We start from the raw sequence: 25,039 nt of genomic DNA on the forward strand, positions 1-25,039 counted from the left end.
GTACAGCAGAAACTAACACACCATTGTAAAGCAATTATACTCCAGTAAAGATGTAAAAAAAAAAAATAGTTAAAATGGTAAATTTTATGTATGTTTTACCATTCCCCCACCCACACACACACAGAATTAGCATCCATAAACAAGGAGAAAAGGTTAGCACAGGAGTTTTGTTTATTCTAATTATAGGATAAAGAATGTTGAAAGAATAAACAGGACCTATACCTTTACATGAATTACATGAATTTGGCCTTCCTCCCAGGACTAAGAAATTCTTATTCAGATACTTAGTTACTCAAACAGAGAATTATGTATTAAGAACAGTTAACAGCTGAAGTGAAATGTGATGGCCATTAGTTCAAGAAAATTTTATCATCAGCGACTGAAATGTAAATATTTACCATTAATTAAATTAGAAATTATATTTCTTTAGTCCTTAACCCCAGCCAAGTGACCTAATACCTAGGACAGAAAACTTCCCACTTACCTGATAATCCTGAGGTATAAAGTTATCAATAATAAGCATCTGAAGTCGAAGCTCCCGGCTAAGTTGTCGAATGTTCTCCAAAAGGCCTTCAATTTCCCTCTGATGTTCCTGTTGGAGATCGGCCATCTAACAGAAAATCAATGAAAATACTAAGGACAAACAAGATTTTAAATACAAAACAATTCCATCTGACATAGGGCAGGGGTCTAGGAAACCTTGTAAGAGCTTATCCAGTTCTTTCACAAAAACAATGGACAGAATAACACTATCTATCATTGTCTACTCCATGTTATTAGTTAAGGTTGGAAATAAACAATTGAGCTTAACAGCTGAAATTAAAAATTGCAAATAGGGCTTCCCTGGTGGTGCAGTGGTTGAGAACCCGCCTGGCAATGCAGGGGACACGGGTTCGAGCCCTTGCCTGGGAAGATCCCACATGCCACGGAGCAACTGGGCCCGTGAGCCACAACTACTGAGCCTGCGCGTCTGGAGCCTGTGCTCCACAATAAGAGAGGCAGCGATAGTGAGAGGCCCCCGCTCGCCGCAACTAGAGAAAGCCCTTGCACAAAAACGAAGACCCAACACAACCAAAAATAAATTAAAAAAAAAAAATTGCAAATAAAGGCAAAAATTTTATTTCTTTAAAACTGTAAGCACACGTTATGATTCCTTTAGGATTCTTAATCATACTTAATCAAAGAAATTCTTTTCTAAAAAATTCAAACTACAATAATAGGTAACTTCTAAAAGACCAACCTCTGACTTCGCAGCCATCAGCATAGTCCAAACTTTCTTTAATTTCTTGGTCTTTCCTTGCGCTTCTTCTTGCAAACTGGTATACTTTTCTTCAATATCCAAGCGTTCTTGCTATGACATAAAGTGATAAACTTCAGAATAATTTTCTTCATTAAATCACAAGTTTAATTATTTAACAAATGACATAAATGTTTAGCAACTATTATCATTCAAAGCAATCCACAGATATGCTTTAAAATTTTATTAAGGGACTTCCCTCGTGGCACAGTGGTTAAGAATCCACCTGCCAATGCAGGGGACATGGGTTCTACCCCTGGTCCGGGAAGATCCCACATGCTGCAGACGAACTAAGCCCGTGCACCACAACTACTGAGCCTGCGTTCTAGAGCCCACAAGCCACAACTACTGAGCCCACGTGCCACAACTACTGAAGCCCACATGCCTAGAACCCATGCTCCACAACAAGAGAGGCCACCGCAATGTTAAGCCTGCACACCTGGGACTTCCCTGGTGGCGCAGTGGTTAAGAATCCACCTGCCAATGCAGGGGACATGGGTTCGAGCCCTGATCCGGGAAGATCCCACCTGCCACAGAGCAACTAAGCCCGCATGCCACAACTACTGAGCCTGTGTGCCTAGAGCCCGTGCTCTGCAACAAGAGAAGCCACTGCAATGAGAAGCCTGTGCACTGCAACAAAGAGTATCCCCCGCTCTCCGCAACTAGAGAAAGCCCACGCGCAGCAACGAAGACCCAACGCAGCTAAAAATAAATAAATAAATTTATTTTTAAAAATTTTTATTAAGATTATAGATATTAAGCTTTTCACTAGAAAAGTTAAATACCTTAGGTGAAGCAACAACCAAAAACAAAAATTTACATTACCTCTTTTTCCTCAAGTTCTCTGCGAAGTTGCTCTGCTCTTTTCCTCCTTTCTTCCAGTTCCATGTTGGATTCTTCAAGAAGTTTCTCTTGTTCCTCAGCTTTTGCCAACAAATCAACACCACCAACAATTACCTTCTTCTCCAGTGCAGATAGTTTCTCTAGCAAAGACTGATGCTCTTGTCTGTTAATTAAAATAAGAACACTCTGTATCCATCAATTATCTACTATTCTACTAAATTTCCCCAAATTTAACAAGGATTTGGATGTAAAGTTTCAAAATAGAAATATAATTATGTAACACCTCTATCAAACTACACAACTGTGTAGTATTGCTTTTAATTACTATTCAATTTTCTTGCTTATACATCCTATGAGAAAAACCAGGAAATTTAAATCACAAATCCATCTCAATTCAGTAATACTCACTGAGCCTTAAGAAGGTCTTTTTCCCGTTTCTCTAACTCAGCTCTAGCCTTGTTTCTTTCTTCTTCTTCCATGTCAAGCTTTGTTTCAAGTGCTTTTCTCTCCTCATCAATTTTTGCTTGCATTTCAACCATTTTATCTGGGGAAACTTTCTTTTTACCTATTTGAGTCATTTAATTCCAACAGTCACTTCAGAGTCAATACTTCAGACACATAAATTATCTTCAATATAAAAGATACATTCCTCATGAAGAGAAAATCAAATGTCAACATTTTAAGGAAATCAACTGAATAATATATTTTATTTCTATTTATTATGCCCCTAGAAGATCTTTTTAACTAACTGCTAAATTCAAACTGTTGTCCAACTGTGCAATGATAACTAAGAACAGAAGTAAGTGAAAAAGAAGCATAAGAGATTAGCAGGGAAAAAAAAGAGAAAGATAAACAGGAAAACTAAATAAATTAAAAAAGCAAAGATCTTTGTTTGTCCCCAAATAACACATATTGTCAAAAAAGCAATATGATTATTTAGTTACTTTTTTCTGATAACCAGGTACAAAATCAAGTGGCTTCTCAAAACACCTCCCCACAAAATTTATTAAAATAAATGAATAAATAAAAGCCACAAAGGGACTTCCCTGGTGGTGCAGTGGTTAAGAATACGCCTGCCAATGCAGGGGACATGGGTTTGTGCCCTGGGCTGGGAAGATCCCACATGCCGCGGAGCAACTAAGCCCGCGTGCCACAACTACTGAGCCTGCGCTCTAGAGCCCGCGAGCCACAACTACTGAGACCGCATGCCACGGCTACTGAAGCCCGCGCGCCTAGAGCCGGTGCTCCGTGACAAGAGAAGCCACCACAATGAGAAGCCCTCGCACCGCAATGAAGAGTAGCCCCTACTCTCCGCAACTAGAGAAAGCCCACGTGCAGCAACGAAGACCCAACACAACCAAAAATAAATAAACAGAATTGATTCTTAAAAAAAAAAAAGCCCTCACACCACAAAGAAGAATAGCCCCTGCTCGCCGCAACTAGAGAAAGCCTGCGCACAGGAACGAAGACACAATGCAGCCAAAAATAAATAAATAAATAAATAAATAAATAAATAAATAAATTTATTAAAAAAATAAAAGCCCCATATAGGTATAAAATGTACAGATAAAAATATCAGGCAGAATTTATAAGTAGTTTTTAACATATATTTTCAGAGGTTTTCTAAAATTGTGTTTGATAAAATTACTTGAAAGTATTTTATTTCATAGTATACTTTTAAAGGAAGTAACTCTATACTAATTATATAACAGTTACATATGAATTAACCAGGCATTTTACAGTTGCTGTCACAATATATCATCATATCTTAAATGAACTAAAATAGCTTGTTATGATGTCAAACTCAGGATCTTAAATCTCCCTAAGTCAGATTAAACATTCCAAGTGTCAAATATAAGTAGAAATACTACCAAATAATGCAGCTAGAAATACAGCTTCAAAATGATTATTTTGATTATAATGTCTAGTAGAGTGTTTTATGTACATATAATAGACGTTCAATAAAAGTTTACTGAATGAATTTCAAAATCATGAAATTAAAATGAAAAACCAAAAAAGAGAAAAGAAAAACTAGCTTATTAAACTGGTTATGAAACTGAATCAAAGATAATTCATTTCTGGTAATACAATTTCTTTGAAACATACTTTCCTTCAGAAAAACAATCAAGTTTTTCGTAGAATTGGTCTGAGGCTCTCCTGAAAGCTTTCTGTCATTCTTAACTTCCTTCCCAGAGGACCACAGAAGAGTGTAAAGAAGAAGAGTTTTTTTATAAACTGTTAATGTCTCCACCAAAAGCTAAGCCCTCATGCTAACAAGGAAAGAGAACTGAAAAATAAAGATGATGGAGATATATATCTGAATAAACTCTTTCAGGAACCATGAGACGATGAATCATTCACAGGCTTTAATTCTTTGGGTTAAAATCATATAAAACTCCCAAAGGTTTAAAATACGTTCCCCTTCACTTCTATAGAAATACAAGAAAGTCCAAAGCAAACTAAAGCCACAAAACAAATAAGTTAAATAAAAGAGTAAACAAAAGCACTGATCCAAATTCACGCTTTGGTGTGGTGTGATTCACTGCAATCCCAAAGTCAGGCCGTAGACCTGACTCTGTTGGCTTCTTTGGCACAATCACCTATACTGAACATTCTGAATTACACTGTTAAGAAATAATTTTAAAAAGTAATCTAACTCCTATTCTCAACGAATTCCTAGAAAGGATTTCCCATCAGTAATACTATTTCTTAGAAATTTGAGGGGGGAAAGTATAAGTTCAGGTATAAAGTAAGTGTATGCACTAAAAAATTATAACTTCCTTTCCACTTCAAAATTATAAATATTTAAAGAAAAAATGGCAAATATGTTAAGATTAAAAAATGTATGTGTGAAAACCATAGGGTATAGAGTAAATGGTCTGATTGACACGTGTACATTAATTTTTTAGGTTCCTAGGGTTGCAACTGTTTTGTTAGTTAAAAACATACAGTTTCCAAACCCATTAAGAAGCAGTAAAATAAAAAAAAAATTTATAGGTAGAAATACAAAAGCACATGCATACTGATGAACTACCACTATGCCTGAATTGCATTAGTTATTCAAAATCATTCAGGTAATATTTTCAAACTGATGTTTTAGCAGCAAAAATCTCATTGTGCTCTTATACCATTTTCATAAAGATGACCATGCATATATAATAGCTAGGTTCAGTTTCAAAACTCTGATATTCAAGTAACATATTATTTTAGCCAGAATCAGTATGATAAATCATATTTCTCCCCAAATAATATTTTAAGCTAAATGTGAATAGGTACCAACTCTCCTAACCAGGCACTTAAAAACATGGTATCATGAGATGTTACTTTTACACTGGTTTTTTTTTAAGATTTAAAAAAAATATTAATGAACCAAACCAACAAACCAACCAAAAAAAAAAAATCTTTCTTTTTCTAAAAGTGTAAAAATTCAGCACAAAATTTCAGGTAAAAAAATCTAACAAGAATTTTAATGTCATAGAGTATTTAACTGAGCCAAACCAGAGTTGTAATATTTTAACTTCTCCTCTACCACGTGCTCTAACCAAAACTGTGAAGGTGAACTTTGGCAAGGTAAAGTTAAAGAGAAGAATTTCAGGAAGTGTTAACTGAATTAATTTCATTTTCATTACACGAGCACCCATGAGCATACATAACCAGACGTTTGATTCCTCGCTTTAAAAAAAAGTAAAAGGTTAAGTGAAAGGTTAATGGTGAAATTATGGTCATTATTTTCTGGTAAGAAGGCAGGGATGAGTATAATACCATGTCGATGGATTTCCATCAAAACTTAGCATTAGGTATGGTAAACAACACAGCCTTAAAGGGACCTGTAACAGAATATCTATTTTAAAGTAATGAGCTATGAGTTTGCAGAGGGTAAGTCAGAAAATGAGGGCCTTGGAGTGCTACTTCTCAAGCAGGAGAACTGTGTGATAAAAATTAAAGATGAAGAAGAGCACGCCAGCACTTCTGAGCCCAGGAGATTTGAGTGGAAGCAGGAAGACCAGAATGGACACTTGTACAGGGGTTGAGGTATTACCCTTGAGAAGTGGCTGGGCTTATGAAGAAGAAGCAACATTCCTGGGAGGCACCTTGTATGAAAAATTGATAGTAAATGGGAAGAGACTGGCAAGAAAAGGGAAGATTCAGAGCAAGTGTTGTGAGCTCTGGTGAAGGAAAGAGCAGTGATGCCATGAATGCTGATTGGAGAGTTGGAAAGGGAGCTGCTCTGAGTTAGGGCAGGAGGGACTGCTTTGACACAGTGATGTCAGGTGTGTCATGTCACACCTCTATATTCATACACATTTTACTTTCTATGTATGAATGAAGGGACACTCATTCCCACTCAGAGCAACACTCTTTTTTAAAAAAAAATAAATGTATTTTTTTTTTAAAAAAGGAGAAAAATGCTCGAATATGAAATCACTTATATTTGTATTTCTAAAATTTGGCTTAATGGGTCTTTAAGAATTTAGAAAAATGATTATGCCATGTGGTTTTGTTGTCTATTTTGTTAATTAGGTCTAGAATATCCAATGTGTTTGTCACTACCAATCTAATTATTTCTGAACTGTTCCCTTAAGAAGATTATTTGGAAACAAAAATGTTCCTAGAGGGCAGACAGCAGAAGCAAGAAGAACTACAATCCTGCAGCCTGTGGGAAAAAACCCACATTCACAGAAAGACAGACAAGATGAAAAGGCAGAGGACTATGCACCAGATGAAGGAACAAGATAAAACCCCAGAAAAACAACTAAATGAAGTGGAGATAGGCAACCTTCCAGAAAAAGAACTCAGAATAATGATAGTGAAGATGATCCAGGACCTCGGAAAAAGAATGGAGGCAAAGATCGAAAAGATGCAAAAAATGTTTAACAAAGACCTAGAAGAATTAAAGAACAAACAGAGATGAACAATACAATAACTGAAATGAAAAATACACTAGAAGGAATAAATAGCAGAATAACTGAGGCAGAAGAACGGATAAGTGACCTGGAAGACAGAATGGTGGAATTCACTGCTGCAGGACAGAATAAAGAAAAAAGAATGAAAAGAAATGAAGACAGCCTAAGAGACCTCTGGGACAACATTAAACACAGCAACATTCGCATTATAGGGGTCCCAGAAGGAGAAGAGAGAGAGAAAGGACCAGAGAAAATATTTGAAGAGATTATAGTCGAAAACTTCCCTAACATGGGAAAGGAGATAGCCACCCAAGTCCAGGAAGCACAGAGAGTCCCATACAGGAGAAACACGCCGAGACACATAGTAATCAAATTGGCAAAAATTAAAGACAAAGAAAAATTATTGAAAGCAACAAGGGAAAAACGACAAATAACAAACAAGGGAACTCGCATAAGGTTAACAGCTGATTTCTCAGCAGAAACTGTACAAGAAAGAAGGGACTGGCATGATATACTTAAAATGATGATGAAAGGGAAGAATCTACAACCAAGATTACTCTACCCAACAAGAATCTCATTCAGATTCAACAGAGAAATCAAAAGCTTTACAGACAAGCAAAAGCTAAGAGAATCCAGCACCACCAAACCAGCTCTACAACAAATGCTAAAGGAACTTCTCTAAGTGGGAAACACAAGAGAAGAAAGGGACCTACAAAAACAAACCCAAAACAATTAAGAGAATGGTCATAGGAACATACATATTGATAATTACCTTAAATGTGAATGGATTAAATGCTCCAACCAAAAGACGCAGGCTTGCTGAATGGATACAAAAACAAGACCCATGTATATGCTGTCTACAAGAGACCCACTTCAGACCTAGGGACACATACAGACCGAAAGTGAGGGGATGGAAAAAAGATATCCCATGCAAATGGAAATCAAAAGAAAGCTGGAGTAGCAATACTCATATCAGATAAAATAGACTTTAAAGTAAAGAATGTTACAAGAGACAAGGAAGGACACTACATAGTGATCAAGGGATCAATCCAAGAAGAAGATATAACAATTATAAATATATATGCACCCAACATAGGAGCACCTCAATACATAAGGCAACTGCTAACAGCTATAAAAGAGGAAATCGACAGTAACACAATAACAGTGGGGTACTTTAGCACCTCACTTACACCAATGGACAGATCATCCAAACAGAAAATTACTAAGGAAACAGAAGCTTTAAATGACACAATAGACCAGATAGATTTAATTGATATTTATAGGACTTTCCATCCAAAAACAGCAGATTACACTTTCTTCTCAAGTGCGCGTGGAACATTCTCCAGGACAGATCACATCTTGGGTCACAAATCAAGCCTCAGTAAATTTAAGAAAATTGAAATCATATCAAGCATCTTTTCTAACCACAATGCTATGACATTAGAAATCAATTACAGGGAAAAAAACGTAAAAAACACAAACACATGGAGGCTAAACAATACATTACTAAATAACCAAGAGATCACTGAAGAAATCAAAGAGGAAATCCAAAAATACCTAGAGACAAATGACAATGAAAACACGACGATCCAAAACCTATGGGATGTAGCAAAAGCAGTTCTAAGAGGGAAGTTTATAGCAATACAAGCCTACCTCAAGAAACAAGAAAAATCTCAAATAAACAATCTAACCTTACACCTAAAGGAACTAGAGAAAGAAGAACAAACAAAACCCAAAGTTAGTAGAAGGAAAGAAATCATAAAGATCAGAGCAGAAATAAATGAAATGGAAACAAAGAAAGAAATAGCAAAGATCAATAAAACTAAAAGCTAGTTCTTTGAGAAGATAAACAAAATTGATAAACCATTAGCCAGACCCATCAAGAAAAAGAGGGAGAGGACTCAAATCAACAAAATTAGAAATGAAAAAGGAGAAGTTACAATGGACACCGCAGAAAGACAAAGCATCCCTAAGAGACTACTACAAGCAACTCTGTGCCAATAAAATGGACAACCTGGGGGCTTCCCTGGTGGCGCAGTGGTTGAGAATCCGCCTGCCAATGCAGGGGACACGGGTTCGAGCCCTGGTCTGGGAAGATCCCACATGCCGCGGAGCAACTGGGCCCGTGAGCCACAATTACTGAGCCTGCACGTCTGGAGCCTGTGCTGCGCAACAAGAGAGGCCGCGATAGTGAGAGGCCCGCACACCGCGATGAAGAGTGGCCCCCACTCGCCGCAACTGGAGAAAGCCCTCACACAGAAACGAAGACCCAACACAGCCAAAAATAAAAATAATAAATAAAAAAAAAAAAAAAAAAAAAAATGGACAACCTGGAAGAAACGGACAAATTCTTAGAAAGGTATAAACTTCCAAGGCTGAACCAGGAAGAAATAGAAAATATGAACAGACCAATCACAAGTAATGAAATTGAAACTGTGATTAAAAATCTTCCAACAAACAAAAGTCCAGGACCAGATGGCTTCACAGGTGAATTCTATCAAACATTTAGAGATCAGCTAACACCCACCCTTCTCAAACTCTTCCAAAAAACTGCAGAGGAAGGAACACTCCCAAACGCATTCTATGAGGCCACCATCACTCTGATACCAAAACCAAAGATACTACAAAAAAAGAAAGTTACAGACCAATATCACTGATGAATATAGATGCAAAAATCCTCAACAAAATACTAGCAAACAGACTCCAACAACACCTTAAAAGGATCATACACCATGGTCAAGTGGGATTTATACCAGGGATGCGAGGATTCTTCAATATACGCAAATCAATCAATGTGATACAACATATTAACAAATTGAAGAATAAAAACCATATGATCATCTCAATAGATGCAGAAATAGATACCTCAACATAATAAAGGCCATATATGACACACCCACAGCAAACATCATTCTCAATGGTGAAAACCTGAAAGCATTTTCTCTAAGATCAGGAACAAGACAAGGATGTCCACTCTCACCACTGTTATTCAACATAGTTTTGGAAGTCCTAGTCACGGCAATCAAAGAAATAAAAGGAATGCAAATTGGAAAAGAAGAAGTAAAGCTGTCACTGTTTGCAGATGACATGATACTATACATAGAGAATCCTAAAGATGCCACTAGAAAGCTACTAGAGCTAATCAATGAATTTGGTAAAGTTGCAGGATACAAAATTAACGCACAGAAATCTCTTGCATTCCTATACACTAATGACGAAAAATCTGAAAGAGAAATTAAGGAAACACTCCCATTTACCACTGCAACAAAAAGAATAAAATACCTAGGAATAAACCTACCTAGGGAGACAAAAGACCTGTAGGCAGAAAACTATAAGACACTGATGAAAGAAATTAAAGATGATACCAACAGATGGAGAGATATACCATGTTCTTGGATTGGAAGAATCAATATTGTGAAAATGACTCTACTACCCAAAGCAATCTACAGATTCAATGCAATCTCTATCAAATTACCAATGGCATTTTTTACGGAACTAGAACAAAACATCTTAAAATTTGTATGGAGACACAAAAGACCCCGAATAGCCAAAGCAGTTTTGAGGGAAAAAAACGGAGCTGCAGGAATCATACTCCCTGACTTCAGACTATACTACAAAGCTACAGTAATCAAGACAATATGGTACTGGCACAAAAACAGAGATACAGATCAATGGAACAGGACAGAAAGCCCAGAGATAAACCCACACACCTATGGTCAACTAATCTATGACAAAGGAGGTAAGGATATACAATGGAGAAAAGACAGTCTCTTCAATAAGTGGTGCTGGGAAAACGGGACAGCTACATGTAAAAGAATGAAATTAGAACACTCCCTAACACCATACACAAAAATAAACTCAAAATGGATTCGAGACCTAAATGTAAGACTGGACACTATAATACTCTTAGAGGAAAACATAGGAAGAACACTCTTTGACGTAAATCACAGCAAGATCTTTTTTGATCCACCTCCTAGAGTAATGGAAATAAAAACAAAAATAAACAAATGGGACCTAATGAAACTTAAAAGCTTTTGCACAGCAAAGGAAACTACAAACAAGACTAAAAGACAACCCTCAGAATGGGAGAAAATATTTGCAAACGAATCAACAAAGGCTTAATCTCCAAAATATATAAACAGCTCATGCAGCTCAATATTAAAAAAACAAACCACCCAATCTAAAAATGGGCAGAAGACCTAAATAGACATTTCTCCAAAGAAGACATACAGATGGGCAAGAAGCACATGAAATGCTGCTCAACATCACTAATTATTAGAAAAATGCAAGTCAAAACTACAATGAGGTATCACCTCACACCAGTCAGAATGGGCATCATCAGAAAATCTACAAACAACAAATGCTGGAGAGGGTGGCGAGAAAAGGGAACCCTCTTGCACTGTTGGTGGGAATGTAAATTGATACAGCCACTATGGAGAACAATATGGAGGTTCCTTAAAAAACTAAAAATAGAATTACCATATGACCCAGCAATCCCATTACTGGGCATATACCCCGAGAAAACCGTAATTCAAAAAGACACATGCACCCCAATGTTCACTGCAGCACTATTTACAATAGCCAGGTCATGGAAGCAACCTAAATGCCCATCGACAGACGAATGGATAAAGAAGTTGTGGTACATATATACAATGGAATATTACTCAGCTATAAAAAGGAACGAAATTGGGTCATTTGTTGAGACGTGGATGAATCTAGAGACTGTCATACAGAGTGAAGTAAGTCAGAAAGAGAAAAACAAATATTGTATATTAACGCATATATGTGGAACCTAGAAAAATGGTACAGATGAACTGGTTTGCAGGGCAGAAATTGAGACACAGATGTAGAGAACAAACGTATGGACACCAAGCGGGGAAAGTGGCAGGGGGGTGGTGGGGCAGGGAGGTGGGATGAATTGGGAGATTGGGATTGACATGTATACACTAATATGTATAAAATGGATAACTAATAAGAACCTGCTGTATAAAAAAATAAATAAAATAAAATTGAAAAAAAAATGTTCGTAATACCTTCCTCAATAAAAACTGAAATAAATTTTTAAAAATAGAATTTAGTAAAAAAGGAAGTTTTTTTTTTTTTTAAAAAGCTAAAGTTGAAAGATATTTTAAAATACAAAGACAGATACTTACCTTGTAGGAAAAAAATCATTAAATAAAAAAAAATGTAATGTGGTTAAACAACAAAGTTCTTTATAGTTTAAATAATTGTACCACATGGAGTGCAAATCAATCACACCAACCTGCTTGATCTTTCAATAAGAAGTAGTAAGCAAACCGTAGACAGGAAGCATATGCACAGAGATGAGGAGGAAAAAAAGAAAAAACATTATTTCTTTTGTAAAACAAAGAAAAATGTATAACAGCGTTTATTTATAGTATAAGTATAGGAATAAATCATTATAAAAACTGAAATAGAGCAGTTGTATGCAAAAAGAAAAGTATATTCAACATAATCAGAGATAATAATTTAAGCAAGATAATAAGATTTAGTGTAAGATTACAATTCAAATCAATCTTAAGAGCTCACACTGACTCCCAAACTCCTGCAAATCTAGCAGTTCAGCAACAAATGGTGGACATGGAATTGGGAACTTGCTAAGACCTGGGAAGTAATCTAAAAGGGCAAACAGAAAATTAAGCGAATTTTAAATATTAATAAGTTAAAAGTAGCAAAAGTCACATTGTTCATTTTCAAAATGTCCCAATTCAATGACCTTCTAATAGAAGGATACATTACAGGTGTGCCCCCCTTTAAGAAAATCCAACACAAAAACTTCAACCAACTAAACAGAGTTTAGAGTAATCTGTAGTGATTATGTGATTAACAAAAGCATTTAATAAAGAATTTTTAAAGACAGCAAGTTCTCCCAATACAATTGATTTCCCAACTTGATTTATAAGCAATTTTTTCAGAAAAAAACATTTATTGCATAAAGTGAAGTACACCTGTATAATAACAAACTTGCATTCAACCTATTAGTAGACTGTTAAGGGTAATTATAATAATGATTCTATAGAAGTAAATGATCAACTGATGATTCAAACAAAGAACACCTTAAAAAAAAAGGCCATTCATATTTTTAAAAGGGAAAGGTACGCACAGCAACCACATGCTGGGGCAACCATGTCTCCACTTCACCAACACATCCACAGTGCAACAAAAGAATTCAATGTTATATGCCAGGTATATAAAGAGTAACTAAAACTGCTTGAACTGAACAAGGTACAACTCATTTCAAAATATACTTTGATGTAACTACTTTCTAAGGATTAAAGTAAAATTTTAAAACAGAAAATTAAATTATAATGCCTCCCACTCAGATATTTTCTATACTTTGCAGTTTATAATACAAAATGAGACTTCTACATGGTTTCTAAAGCAATTTCATGTATTTTATAGGTTAGCCTACGAAATTAATTGTCTTGGTAAAATGTAAGAATTGCAATAGAGAAAATAATTCCTAATATTCTTGGAAGTCTTCCTCTAGCAAGCTAAAAGCATTAAGAACAATAACCAAATGTTTTTGTTATTAATTTTGGAAAGGTAGGTATACAGATAATGCTTTAAAAAGCAGTAAGCTGCAAACTAGTACAAGAAAGCATCAATTCTCTTTTCTTCTGAAAACTAAAATATAAATAAAATTAATAATACTTTTCAACTTAATTTATTAAATTACAGTTTAAGAAAAAGCCTTTAGGTTTGAAATAAGTCTAGATAGATCCTGCATAACAATTTCATGTGGATCTGAATTCTCTAATCATACCTTAGAAAGTTTCCTAAAATCAATCAGGTAATTCAGAAATAAGGATAAATGGCCATTTGAAATAAAATACCATTCAATTTATCTTTACTTGCTTCAAACTTTACATTTTTCTTTATTTGGGAGTTTTCAATCTTAAGCTACCCCTAAGAACAGGACACCAAGGCGTAAAATCTTTGTAACTATGAGACATGTTATAAAGGGCACTGGTGTACTTCCAAATATAAGGTGTACCTTAAGAAATTCAGGATTTTGTTATTACAGGTCCCTTACACTGACTAGGATGTATCATGAAACATAAAAAGGAACCAAGAGTTATTCTCTTATACAGCTTACTAGCTCTCTTTACATTATCTCAACTGCAAAAGCATGACTCTCTCTTCCATTGTCTCAAACATAAGCGTAAGCGTATGTTTTAACAATTATGGTTAACTGGAAGCAATGAAGAGGGGAGCTAAAGTCATCACATGCTTTATTTTACTGAGAAGTCCAACAGGTATTCTTTAAGTAATGACAGGGAGCGGTGCAGCATTTCTCAAATGAAGCCCATGGGTTATGGAAAAGCCAAAGCTCTGTTAGAGAATTTAAGAGCTACCACTCACTAGGCAAGAACTTATCCAGAGGTTTCTCTATGACAGAACATGTGGAGTCTGAACTACTGCTGCTGCTACTGCCTGGAAGACAAAGAAATGAGCCCAACGGGAACCAGAGAAAGAGGAAACAAGAAAATGAACACAGACACAGAGAAAAATTCAATTCCAGAGAAAGAATTTTAAAGGACAATCAAGCTTTGTAATAAAGAACCAAAACTTACTTTCCCTTAAAACCAGTCTTGGTAGTCTATGCAGTATTCTCTCATTACAAAGCCATACAGGGGAATTAGAAACTCTATTCCTTTAAGTATCCACAGTGGGCAAACCCCACTATTCACTTAAAATATAGTAATTCAGAGGGTTGGAATGAAAAGAATAAAAATAAACAAATCATTTGGTGACATTTAAGTCTATTTAAACCATTTAGGTTGATAAGCTAAAGGAATTGAGTTTTAAATTTTAAAGTCACGAACAATTAAAATTACAGGAATGATAAATTACCCTTTAATACAGACAGTTTGGTTTGTCTTCAATTTCACTCTTTCACCTCCAAAACATCAAACTATCAGATGTGATTATATATGTTTAAGGTTTCACAGCAAAACTTTGAAAGGCTTACTGAAATTTTTTAAATTTCTAAGCCTGGAAGGAAGATATGTTACTCTTAAATATTTTAACATATTAAGCAGTGGCATTTTTTTCTATTTAAAACTTTATTTTTAACAAATCTATCATCTGCTTTAGCTTTGAATACTTTACTCTGAAAAAATAGGTGTGAACACAAAACCACTTCTCTAAATCAGGGGTCAGCAAACATTTTCTGTAAAGGGACAGATGATAAGTGCTTTAGGCTTTGTAGGCCATACTGACGCATGTGAAGGCAGCTGTAGACCATATGTAAACAAATGAGCATGGCTGTTTCATAAACTTTTATTTACAAACACAGGTGGTGGGCTGAATTTGGCCAGCACACTACTTGCCAACTCTTGCTCTAAATTATGTTTTTCCTGTCTTTTGAAGGACTCTTTATGGCTTTTAAATTTGGGACTCCTGATCAAACAGTGATGGGTTTATTTTCAGCAAGAACATTTTAATAAGACAAGCAAAATATGCACCAGCTTGAAAACAATGATCCACATTAATGGAAGAGAGTTCTGAAATAAATATTCAGGGTTAAAGGATCTGAAATGTAGGCCATTATAATATGTCTCTCTCTTTTGCATGTCATCTATATCTTTATCACAATGAACACAGTCTTAATTCATACTTGGCAACAAGTGCCCAGTGTAACAGGTGAGAATGAGGGTACATTTTATAAAGAGAATACATTTTACATTCTATTAAAAATACAATCCTTCTACAAATTTATTACTTAAAAATTCAATGATTAAAGCGTAATCATGTTTGAAAAAAAAATTCCACATTATCCTAATTTCCTAAAAATTTAGATTCCTAACATAGACAAAAGTCCTCACATTAAATTAAAACCCCATGTGAAATTTTAAAATGGTATATCCACTATCACAGATTTTTATAATTCTAAATTGTAAAAAAACCAAAACCAGAACATATTATATGTTGATTCATCTAGAAATAGGAGATCAGTATAGGACGAAAAAATAATGCAAAGTTAACCAGGTATATGGCATACTTCCTCTGTTCTAATTGTTACCATAATTAAAAATGGCAAAATAAAAGGCATGCACTCGACAGCCTTAGGAATGTTAAACCATCATTAGGCAGCAATCTCATTTAATTTCCACAACATTAAGATGAACTTACCCCTTCTTCTTTTCCTTTTCTCTCCATCTTCTCCAACCTCACCCTCTTCATCATCATCCTCCTCTGACCCACTGATATCAGAGCCTGATATTTCTTCCCCTTAAACAGAAATTTAATACAATGATGTTTATTCTGTGCCAGGTCACTGGCTATTTAGGAAATGCCTATATAAACTTTCTTCATTAAGTTTTTGTGCCCTAAACAAACCTTATTTTAATATTTCTAGACAGTATATCAGATATGCTAACCTCAGAAACAGATACGATGTACACAGAGGTTTTATTTTTAAAGTTCCTAAAGAGAAGTTAGATTCTGATCCATTTAAAATTTCAAATGATTAGCTTTAGTACAGTTCTAAATGTTACATGTTAGAGTTATTATTTCAGTCTTTAAAAAATATGATCACTCTTGGGGAGCATTTTCTTAGTTTTCTGTTTAAGATTTTAAATTCATTCAACCTGTTTATTTTTTTTAAGGGCCATAAAACTGTTATCGAACACAATGATCCCACTTTTAGGACTATATCACATGAAGTAATTCAAAAGAAAAAGGGCTTATTTGTACACAAATATGTTAACTTAAAAAATCAAAAAAAGGGATTAAGCTAATATTAATGCAAATCAGTGCTATAATACCTTCAAAGTAGTTATTTAAAATTACTACTGTCCATATATGAAATGTCTAAGAAAATAAAGGTAACTGGGGGAGGAGTAAAATATACACTAATCATAATATAATATTTGAACCTGCAAATAAAAGATGGAAAGAAATCACAGAGTCTTGGGAGAAGAAATTCATTAAACATATTTTGTTCTTTAGGCCTAGAAACAATGACACCCTGGTAGCAATGAGCACACCTAATGCCTAAATCTTCGTTTCTAAATACCATTCTCCAATGAAAGGAGCCAGGGAGAAATAGATGATTTTAAGGCCAGGGTAGGGAAAATTAAAAAATGAGCTCTAAAAAAAAAAAAAAAAAAAATGAGCTCTAAGCATCTGTGGTGCCAGAAAGTGAGGAAGTGCTCAAAAAACAAGTAAACAAACAAACTGGTGGGAGCATGCTGACAGGAATATATGAACTACTCTGAAGGAACTCTTAATGGCCAAAGCTGGAACAATCTGAACAATAAAATAAATAATATTATTGTATTATAAACCCACAGACTAAAATAATTATCCATGAGTCCATACTGACATGAAATATACTCAAATAAATAAACAAGTGGGGGAGAAGAGACTGCTTTTCCTTACAGTAGAATTCCAAACACTCTAAACACTAAACATTAGAAGGAACAATGGGAAGAGAATGCCACCATTGAGCAAATGCACAAACTACTGCTGGATGCTAACATTGGTGGAAGAAAGTATGATGAGAAACAGGACCTTTGTATAGTCTCAAAGTATTGGGTTGGAAAAAAGGTTCGTTCGGCGGGTTTGCAAGGCAGAAATAGACACAGATGTAGAGAGCAAACGTATGGACACCAAGCGGGGGGTGGGGTGGTGGTGGGATGAACTGGGAGACTGGGATAGACATATATACACTAATATGTATAAAATAGATAACTAATAAGAAACTTCTGTATAAAAAAATAAAATGTAAAAAGTAAAAAAAAAAAAAAAAAAATTTTAAAAAAGGTTCATTCCGTTTTTTTCCATAAGATGGCTCTAGTAGCACTTAGCTGTATTTAACTTCATTCTAAACAATTTTGTTAGATTGTATGTGACAGCTGTCACATCAACGTGTATTTAAAAAAAGACTCATCAAAGCTGGTGAATTTTTGTGTACCCATTTTAATATGGAAGATGGAAGAAAAAAGGAACATTTTTGGCATATTATGCTTTATCATCTCGAGAAAGGTAAAAACACAATCGAAATGCAAAAAAAGATTTGTGCAGCGTATGGAGGAGGTGCTGTGACTGATCAAATGTGTCAAAAGTGGTTTGCGAAGGGTCGTGCTGGAGATTTCTAACTGGATGATGCTCCACAGTCTGGTAGACCAGTTGAAGTTGACAGCAATCAAATCGAGACAGTAACTGAGAACGATCAACGTTATACCACGCAGGAGATAGCCGACATACTCAAAATATGCAAATCAAGCGTTGAAAATCATTTGCCTCAGCTTGGTTATGTTAATTGCTTTGATGTTTGGGTTCCACATAAGTTAAGCGGAAAAAAAACAACTTCTTGACACTATATCCTAATGCGATTCTCTACATAAACGTAATGAAAACATTCCATTTTTAAAACAAATCGTGATGGGCGATGAAAAGCGGATACTGTACAATACGTGGAATGGAAGAGATCGTGGGGCAAGCTAAATGAACCACCACCAACCACACCAAAGGCCTGTCTTCATCCAAAGAAGGTGATGTTGTGTATATGGTGGGACTGGAAGGGAGTCCTCTATTATGAGCTCCTTCCGGAAAACCAAACGATTAATTCCAACATGTACTGCTCCCAGTTAGACCAACTGAAAGCAGCACTTGATGAAAAGCATCCAGAATTAGTCAACAGAAAATGCATAATCTTCCATCAGGATAACGCAAGACCGCGTGTTTCTTTGATGACCAGGCAAAAACTGTTATATCTTGTCTGGGAAGTTCTGATTCATCTGCCATATTCACCTAACATTGTACCTTTGGGTTTCCATTTATTTTGGTCTTTACAAAATTCTCTTAATGGAAAAAATTTCAATTCCCTGGAAGACTATAAAAGACACCTGGAACAGTTCTTTGCTCAAAAAGATAAAAAGTTTTGGTAAGATGGAATTATGAAGTTGCCTGAACAACGGCAGAAGGTAGTGGAACAAAAGGGTGAATACGTTGTTCAATAAAGTTCTTGGTGAAGACGAAAAATCTGTCTTTTATATTTACTTAAAAACCGAAGGCACTTTTTGGCCAACCCAATATCTCTCCACAAGACACACATTAATTACAAGGGAAATAATAAAATAGTAGATTTATAGTGGAGAAAATTTGCAGAATAATTATGAGAAAACTATAAATAAATACAAATTGAGGAACATTCTACAAATACATGACCAGTACTCTTCAAAAGCATCAAGATCATGAACAACAAATAAAGACTGAGGAATTGGAGACTGGTGGAAACTAAACAGACATGACAACTAAATGCAATATGTGATCCACAACTGGATCTTGGACTAGAGGAAAAGGGCATTAGAGAGAAAACTGTCAAAAGTCTAGTAAGGTCTGTGGATTAGTTAATAAGTTTGTATCACTGTGAATTTCCTGGTGTCAATAATTGTACCATGGTTATGTAAGATGCTAAAATTAGGGGAAGCTGGCTAATAGGTATATAAGAACTCTCCTTGCTATACTTGTGAGTTTTCTATAAGCCTAAAACTATTTCAAAATAAAAAGTTAAAAAATTATTCTTTTAATGTTTCTGCCTATTTTTTAATTGTTTTTATGATTAACTCTATTAACTGGATTATAAAAACAATATGTCCTAAGAGCATAAATAAAATGAAATTTATTAAAAATAAAGTCAGCATTACCATATTATCCAGCAATTCTACCTCTGGGTATATACCCAAAAGAACAAAAGAATTGAAAGTGAGGACTCAAACAGGAATTTGTACACCCACATTCATAGTAGCATTATTCACAATAGTCAAAAGGTAGAAGCAACCCAAGTGTCCATCAACAGATGAAGGTATAAGCAAAACATGGTATATACACACAATGGAATATTATTCAGTCTTAAAAAGGAAGGAAATTCTGACACATGCAACAATATGAATGAACACTGAGGACATTATGTTAAGTAAAATAAGCCAGACACAAAAGGAGACATATTATATGATTCTACTTACATGGGGTACCTAGAATAGTCAAATTCATAGAAATAGAAAGTAGAACAGTGGGTTACCAGGGAGAGAGGGATGGGGAGCTAGTGTTTAATGGGTACAGAGGTTCATTGTGGGATGATTAAAAAGTCCTGGAGATGGATGGTGGTGATGGTTGCAGAATAACGTGAATGTACTTAATGCCACAGAACTGTACACAAAAATAGTTAAAACGGTAATTTTTATGTTATGTATATTTTACCACAATAAAAAAAATGTAAAAAAAAGGGTCAGCAAAATAAAGATATGAACTCAATATTAAGAAATCTAAGAAATTTTACATCTTTAAAACATATTGACTATAAATACCACCTAGTGGTCACATTTAAAATACCAAATTCCATTATCTAAGAGGCAGCTCAATTACTGCTTTTCCTCAATAATCTTACTCAAATTTATTGAATCAACACCTTCTCCAAATGTTTATGATGTTGGCATCTCTGGATTTCATATCTGATCTAACCAGTTTCCCCACAGACTGAAAAGAGGCAATTTCAAACCCCTTTATTCACCTGGTATGCAAAGGAGCCCTATGCCAGTTAGTTCTTAGCACGAAGATTCAGGGAGTCACTGACTGCCTGATGATGGTTGGTAAATTTCTCCCCCTAATGAATGAGGTCTTCAAATTTTCTAACCTTCTGACATTATATCTTGTTAGAAAAGAATTTCCAAAATAGAATCTCATGTTCAAATTTAAACATGAAAGCATATTTTCAAGGCCATGCAATGAATTTTTACTTACAGTAAACTAGGTTTACCCATGACTCTCTGATTGCTTTGTTTACTTCAAAGAATAGTGACTGATACCTATCACAAAGAACTCTGTGGTCATTTTCGCTAAATACATGTATGGTAGAACTTGCTCTTATATAGAGACAAATGAAAATTCATTATTTAATAAGTGGACATATGAAATCTTTACAAAAGATCATGGGGACTGAGATGGAGGTTTAAATTAAATGAATTTTTAAAAAAAAATCAATACACAAATATTATATAATTTTACTTGAGCTTAATATGGAAATGTTAAAGTATATAAGTATCAATTTACCTTGCAGAAATATCCCCTTAAATATCAATGTTAGACGTTCAGAGAATTTTTAATATGTGGCTTTTTATTAGAACACTTACTGGTTAAACAACACGTTTTTAGCCAACATTAAGATTAATATTTTGACAAAATGTTACCTTCTTCAAGCTTTTTTTTCAGTTCTTCTATTTCTTTCTGAAACTGACGAAGCAAAGCATCCTTTGGATCTTCATTAATTCTAGCTTTATTTTTAATATTCTTAGCACGATTAGCATACCGCAATGTACTGATGGTTTCATCGTAATTGTAATCTGCTGGTCCAATATTTGCACACTGTTGAATTAGGAATACAAAACGTTTTACACTTGACACAGTTAAAATTAATACTACCATTATGAACATATCAAAAAGAATTTTGGAACATATTTCCATTCCAGTCTTCCTGAAAAAGAGGGCACCACCACATAGGTTTCCAAACAATACAATTATAGACTCGCACACATGGTGTGCTAGAAAAAATAACCAAAAATTTTAAGAAGTAAAATAATCAATAGTTCTAAAAATGTTATGAATATTAACTACTGGCATAAACAGGAATCTTAAATTTTCCTGATGATAACTATACCATCAATTAAGTCTTACCATCATGGTTTTTGAATTTCCTCCTAAGGAATCCTGAAGAAGACGAGTCAATTTAGAGTTACGATAAGGCACATGAGTGCTTTTTCCATCAACCAAGGCAGAAATAACATTACCAAGGGTAGAAAGTGAAAGATTGATTTTTGTAGCTTCTTTCAGGCGCTGCCCAGTAGCTCCAGTTTTTCCTTGTCTTTCTGAACCCTTACAATAAACAGAGACAGAAGTAAAGCTAAAATTAAAAATACAGAATTCTTCCCAAAGTTAAAAAAAGTATTTTAAAAGTAAAAAATCTAATATGATATCTGGAATTCACTTCAAAATAATACTGGAAGGGAAGAAGTGGCTGAGGGTAGAGATGAAATAGGACTGGCCATGAACTGGTAATTGCTGAAGTTGGGCGATGGGTACATGGGAAATCATTATACTATCCTATCTACGTTGTACAGGTTTGAAATAGTCCATAATTAATAGTAAGTTAAGGGGACTTCCCTAGTGGCCCAGTGGCTTAAGACTCCGCACTCCCAATGCAGGGAGCCCGGGTTCAATCCCTGGTCGGGGAACTAGATCCCACATGCCGCAACTAAGAGTTCGCGTGCCGCAACTAAGAGTTCGTGTGCCGCAACGAAAGATCCGCATGCCACAACAAAGATCGAAGATCCCACGTGCCGCAATTAAGACCTGGCGCAGCCAAGTAAATGAATATTAAAAAAAGAATAATAAGTTAAACACATACACAAGTAAAACTTAAAAATTATATAATCACTCCCTTTCACTTGAATTATTATTTATTTATAAAATAAAAAGAAATCACAAGAGTTATTCTTAAGTAGCATCCTGTTACTTACAGCAAGATCTACAAGATGGAGCTTCCCCATCCTGACATGCATGTTACCATCAACGCCTTTTTCACTGCATTCTATAGTAATTGTAAAGATGGCATGGGAACGGGAACTATGTTCATTCATATTAGTTGCACCAACAGAACCTTGAATAAAGGGAGGAAATTATTTAAAACTATAACAACATGGAATGCCTTTAAAAATAATTAAATATCCATAATACTGAATTTCACCAGAGCCAAAAGCCAGAGAGCATGGCTAAAACATAAAAACTTAGGTATACTTAGCCATTATTAGAAATTTCTGACAATTTATGTTGATAACAAAAAACTGTATTTTTTTCACATGAAAGAGGGGATTTGAGGACAAAATACTTAATTTCAAGTATTGCTGGCTTAAAAAATTAACTAATTTACATAAAAATACATGTTAAATAATTCAAAAAATTAACTGCTGTTTCAGCTGTCTCTAAAAAGTATTATTGATATGTTCTGGGAAGCAACCACAGAAATACTTGCATATATACATTAGATGATACAAAGATATTCAGGGAAGAACTGTCTGCAACAGCGAGAGATCAGAAACAACCAATATGACGTGGTTAATCAATTATAGAATAGTCACACTATGAATTACTAAGCAGTCTTTCTTTAAAAAAATAAGGTAGATCTGAATGACATGGAAAGATACCCATAACATATGAAAAAAAGAGAGGAATATAGAGTATAATCACATTTCTGTATAACAAAAGCATCCATTCAAAATACGCTAAAAATTTGAGTGTGTATAAATATTTTACATGAATATATTGTGCAAACAAAGAAAAAGATGTTTTGTTTTTCACAATAGGCATGTATTGGGGTTTTTTTCCTTAAATTCCGAAGTATTTTAAAAGCAATGTGTTAATTTCACCCAATGCCAAAATTATTTTCCTACTATATATTCATGTAGAGCTTCTCCATGTGAGCTGTGATTTTACAATTTAAACATTAAAAGGGTACTCTTTATTAGCAAATGGTTATATTATAAGTCAGATAACTAGAAAGTAAATTGCACTGATAAAGAAAAGTAAAGCCCAATGAAAGAAGGTAAATGGAAAATCAGTGAGGGAAAATGCAAGGATCTGTGATTCCATACTATACTTTTCTGTTTTCTTTTAAATCAAGTTATGAATTTTTAAAATCAAATTTATGATTTTTCTCCAAAAATATAAAAAACTAATAAATCTGACACCACTTCAAATCATCTAATCAGAAGTAACACACTATACATATTTCCACAGAGTAGTAGGTCTTATTTTATCTTGTTTTTTTTCCACTTAACATTATCTCCTATATATATTTCCATGTAAAAACCAACTTGAAATTTTTAGTAAAATTGATTTTGTTATTATCTTACTGGGAGATATTTGGGGTTGCTTCCTATTTTAGTTCTTCATAAGGGACACTAATAGAGCATCTTTGAGCAGATACCTTTCTTTCTCTTTAGAATTATATCCATGGGATGTATTTTCCAAACTGGAACTACCTTATGAAACGATAGGAATAGTTTTATAGCTATGTGATTATCAAAACAAGCTATAGCAGTGTTTTTCAGTTTGGAGTGGGAGAGCAAGTGTAATTTGAAAAAGTCATATTAAATATTTTAATACCCATTGTTTTTGCAATATAAGTAAAGCATGCTATTTATGATTGTGATTTTTCTGTATTTCCGGTTATGAAAACAAAGCAATGCAACAGACGTTATGTCAAAAGTGACCTATACTGAACTTTACAATCCCTAGGAGAGAACAGCTTGCAGCAATCAAGTAGACTAAATGATCCAACCTAACACACTGCATAATGGAAATAAAACATTTCCACAGCTGTAATTTTTGTCAAAATATTTATTTTGGAATAAAAAATTAAAATTTTATGTTTTTCAAGGAGGTACAGAAAAACTTATCCCAATCCTTCTCTTCCTCACCCCCCTCCTCCTTGGCAACCACAAGTCTGTTCTCTGTACCTATGAATCTGTTTCCATTTCATAAATATGTCCACTTGTGTTATATTTTAGATTCCACATATAAGTGATATTATATAGTATTTGTCTTTTTCTTTCTTAATATGATAACCTCTAGGTCCATCCTTGTTGCCGCAAATGGTATTATTTCATTCTTTTTTATGTCTGAGTAATATTCCATTGTGTGTGTGTGTGTGTGTGTGTATACACACACACACACACACAAACACACACCACATCTTCTTTATCCATTCATCTGTCAATGGACATTTAGGTTGTTTCTATGTCTTGGCTATTGTGAATAGTGCTGCTATGAACATAGGGGTGCATGTATCTTTTCAAATTATAGTTTTGTCTGGATATATGTCCAGGAGTGGGATTGCTGGATCATCTGGCAACTCTTATTTTTAGTTTTCTGAGGAACCTCCATACTGTGCTCCATAGTGGCTGCACCA

The 25,039-nt window shown here is 34.7% G+C and overlaps 1 protein-coding gene across 3 annotated transcripts in view; it reads right to left on the reverse strand.

Moving 5' to 3' along the window:
- Positions 1 to 25,039, reverse strand: part of KIF3A (kinesin family member 3A) — an 89,380-nt gene that overhangs the window by 22,871 nt on the left and 41,470 nt on the right. For 2 of the 3 annotated variants that reach the window (XR_011073107.1, XM_068535853.1), the window contains exons 6-13: positions 22,590 to 22,729; positions 21,748 to 21,945; positions 21,264 to 21,438; positions 16,204 to 16,302; positions 2,549 to 2,705; positions 2,123 to 2,303; positions 1,241 to 1,351; positions 485 to 610 (exon numbers count right to left, since the gene is read on the reverse strand). Coding sequence is in view for 2 of the 3 variants with exons in the window: in XM_068535853.1 (XP_068391954.1) it covers positions 485 to 610; positions 1,241 to 1,351; positions 2,123 to 2,303; positions 2,549 to 2,705; positions 16,204 to 16,302; positions 21,264 to 21,438; positions 21,748 to 21,945; positions 22,590 to 22,729 (1,187 nt within the window). In the remaining variant the exon portion in view is untranslated. Of the gene's footprint in view, positions 1 to 484; positions 611 to 1,240; positions 1,352 to 2,122; positions 2,304 to 2,548; positions 2,706 to 12,307; positions 12,317 to 14,430; positions 14,503 to 16,203; positions 16,303 to 21,263; positions 21,439 to 21,747; positions 21,946 to 22,589; positions 22,730 to 25,039 lie in introns of all 3 variants that reach the window. The other variant, XM_068535854.1, reaches the window with a different exon arrangement.

The sequence above is a fragment of the Eschrichtius robustus genome, chromosome 2, assembly GCF_028021215.1.
Source record: "Eschrichtius robustus isolate mEscRob2 chromosome 2, mEscRob2.pri, whole genome shotgun sequence".
In the NCBI taxonomy this organism is placed as follows: domain Eukaryota; kingdom Metazoa; phylum Chordata; class Mammalia; order Artiodactyla; family Eschrichtiidae; genus Eschrichtius; species Eschrichtius robustus.